Genomic DNA, 1,993 nt, shown 5'->3' with positions numbered 1-1,993 from the left:
TTTACTTGTGATGTTTTCTATATGGGATGATTAGCCTAATCCTCATGAACACGTGACGCTAGCGCCCCCACCCCCAAAACGGACACACACACAGCACCCCCAACCGAAAGCATCTTCCCGCGCCCCTTAAATGTGAAAATGATCTAAACATACGAGTCTATCAGATAAATCTCAATTGTACGAGTGTTTAATCTATTACTTTGTTTAGTCATTAGGTGATTTTCATTGTTCTTATTTTAGATATGTTCTTTCTTTTTTTAACAGTTTCCATGTTGTCTAGTGTAATATTTTTGTGCTATCTTAAATTACCACATGATGTCACTGTTGCTCAACATCTTACGCATTTTCAAGCGCTTACTTGAAGAAAATTACAATCACTTTAAAACACCACAAGGCATAGACACCATTTACGTTCTCTCAAACTCATTTTTGATTGGTCGATTTTTAATCTCCTTTTTGGAAAAATATAACTAAAATCAGACGTATTGCTCCAATTAAGTCTTCTTCACTTGATCCTAATTTGTCTATTGAAGTCTTGAAAACACACACACACACACACATATGCGCAAGAACGTCTTCTTTTTCTCACTAGGAAGTGAAGCACATGACCAGGCGCAGTTGATGTCAGAGTTTCATACTGTGCAAAGTTCAGTCAACCAGATTGGGAGGCATGTCTCAGCCGGCCACTCACTGAGTGCTGTGACATGTGAAGCCAGAGGAAAACCTTCTGTCCAGCCATAGGTCTACGTACACAAACCTTAGCAAACACTTGAGATGCCACCCACCAAACAACAGGTATGTGTGGGGTTACAGACTGACTAAACTGGAGTTTTGCCTGGGGTTCATATTAGTTTGAAAGGACTCAACAGACTCATTTTGACATCTGCTGTTGTGAGGTTGCTTGCTGTCATAATTAATTTGTATTTTTCATTTAAGTGCATTCAAAGCATTTCTGTTGCTTGGAGACTCAACTTCCAGGAGGACAGCATGATAAAGATAAAAATAAACGAGGAAGCTTGACTGATTTTAGTTAGATCCTTTGAAAGGCTTGATTTGTTTGCCCTCTAACTAATTTGTTTGTATCAGGCTTAAACATTTCAACAATAAGCAAGCCAACTACTGTGGAGTATTAAGAATATTTACCAAGGTCAAAGCTTTAAATAAAAGAATGAGATGACATTCATGTGCTGTATTTAGCTGTTGAGTGAATAAACTGGTGGGAATGTGCAGTGCAGACATGTCATTTCTTCAGGAATGTGAATTGTCCTCCTTTGTAGCAAAACAAGCTCATCACAAGATCCCATTAACATGTGAACAGCTGATTGTAAGTTACAGGAAAACCCTCCAACTTACTGCTGTCTTTTTGTAACAGAAAGAAGACAATTGCAGATTTGCCTTTTAATGAACGTTTATTGGCAGATGCTTCAGTTTCAATGTTTATACTGTAAATTCCTTTGTCGCAACTTCCTAAAAAAAGTGTTGTTTTTTTTGCTAGAGTGTTTTATCAGAACAAAGTCTCAGGTGTTTCACCTAAAACTATCCCATTATTATTATTATTGTTTAAAAAAATTTTTTTTTTTTTAAGGAGCCAGTTGGAGAAATGGACAGAATCAATAAGGAGAACGGGGAACTTAGTGCGTCAGGGGAGAGTTCAGAGAGCATAGAAGTGAAAACGACACTAATCCAAAGTGAGACAAATGGGGACCTGAAAGCACATGAGGATCCAGTGGTGCTTCTGAAAGATCAACTAACTCAGCTGGGTACTATAAGCCAGCGGACACCAGAACAAAGAGACCAAGAGCTTACCCAACTTCTGCTTCTGTTCATCCAGGTACAGAAAATCAGTGAGAGGAGTGGAGGAAAACTGATTATTCAGTTGAACAAACATCATCCATTGGCAGTCTTTCAAATATGATTAATTACGTACAATATATTTAGTTTATATACAAATATATAGTGTTGTCAAAAGACCCGGTATTTCGGTACCAAGTCG

At 38.0% G+C, this 1,993-nt stretch overlaps 1 protein-coding gene across 1 annotated transcript in view; it reads left to right on the top strand.

Annotated features, from left to right (window-relative positions):
- Window positions 1–607: 607 nt before the first annotated feature.
- LOC107668800 (WD repeat- and FYVE domain-containing protein 4-like) overlaps window positions 608–1,993 on the top strand; it is a 46,656-nt gene continuing 45,270 nt past the window's right edge. Inside the window, exons 1-2 of the mRNA XM_016460791.1 lie at window positions 608–795; window positions 1,586–1,831. Coding sequence (XP_016316277.1) covers window positions 775–795; window positions 1,586–1,831 — 267 coding nt within the window. The 5' untranslated portion in view covers window positions 608–774. The remainder of the gene's footprint in view (window positions 796–1,585; window positions 1,832–1,993) is intronic.

The sequence above is a fragment of the Sinocyclocheilus anshuiensis genome, unplaced genomic scaffold, assembly GCF_001515605.1.
Source record: "Sinocyclocheilus anshuiensis isolate Anshui unplaced genomic scaffold, SAMN03320099.WGS_v1.1 scaffold72, whole genome shotgun sequence".
Classification (NCBI taxonomy): domain Eukaryota; kingdom Metazoa; phylum Chordata; class Actinopteri; order Cypriniformes; family Cyprinidae; genus Sinocyclocheilus; species Sinocyclocheilus anshuiensis.
The sequence above is the reverse complement of the archived record's forward strand: the minus strand, read 5'-3'. Positions and strand labels throughout refer to the sequence as shown.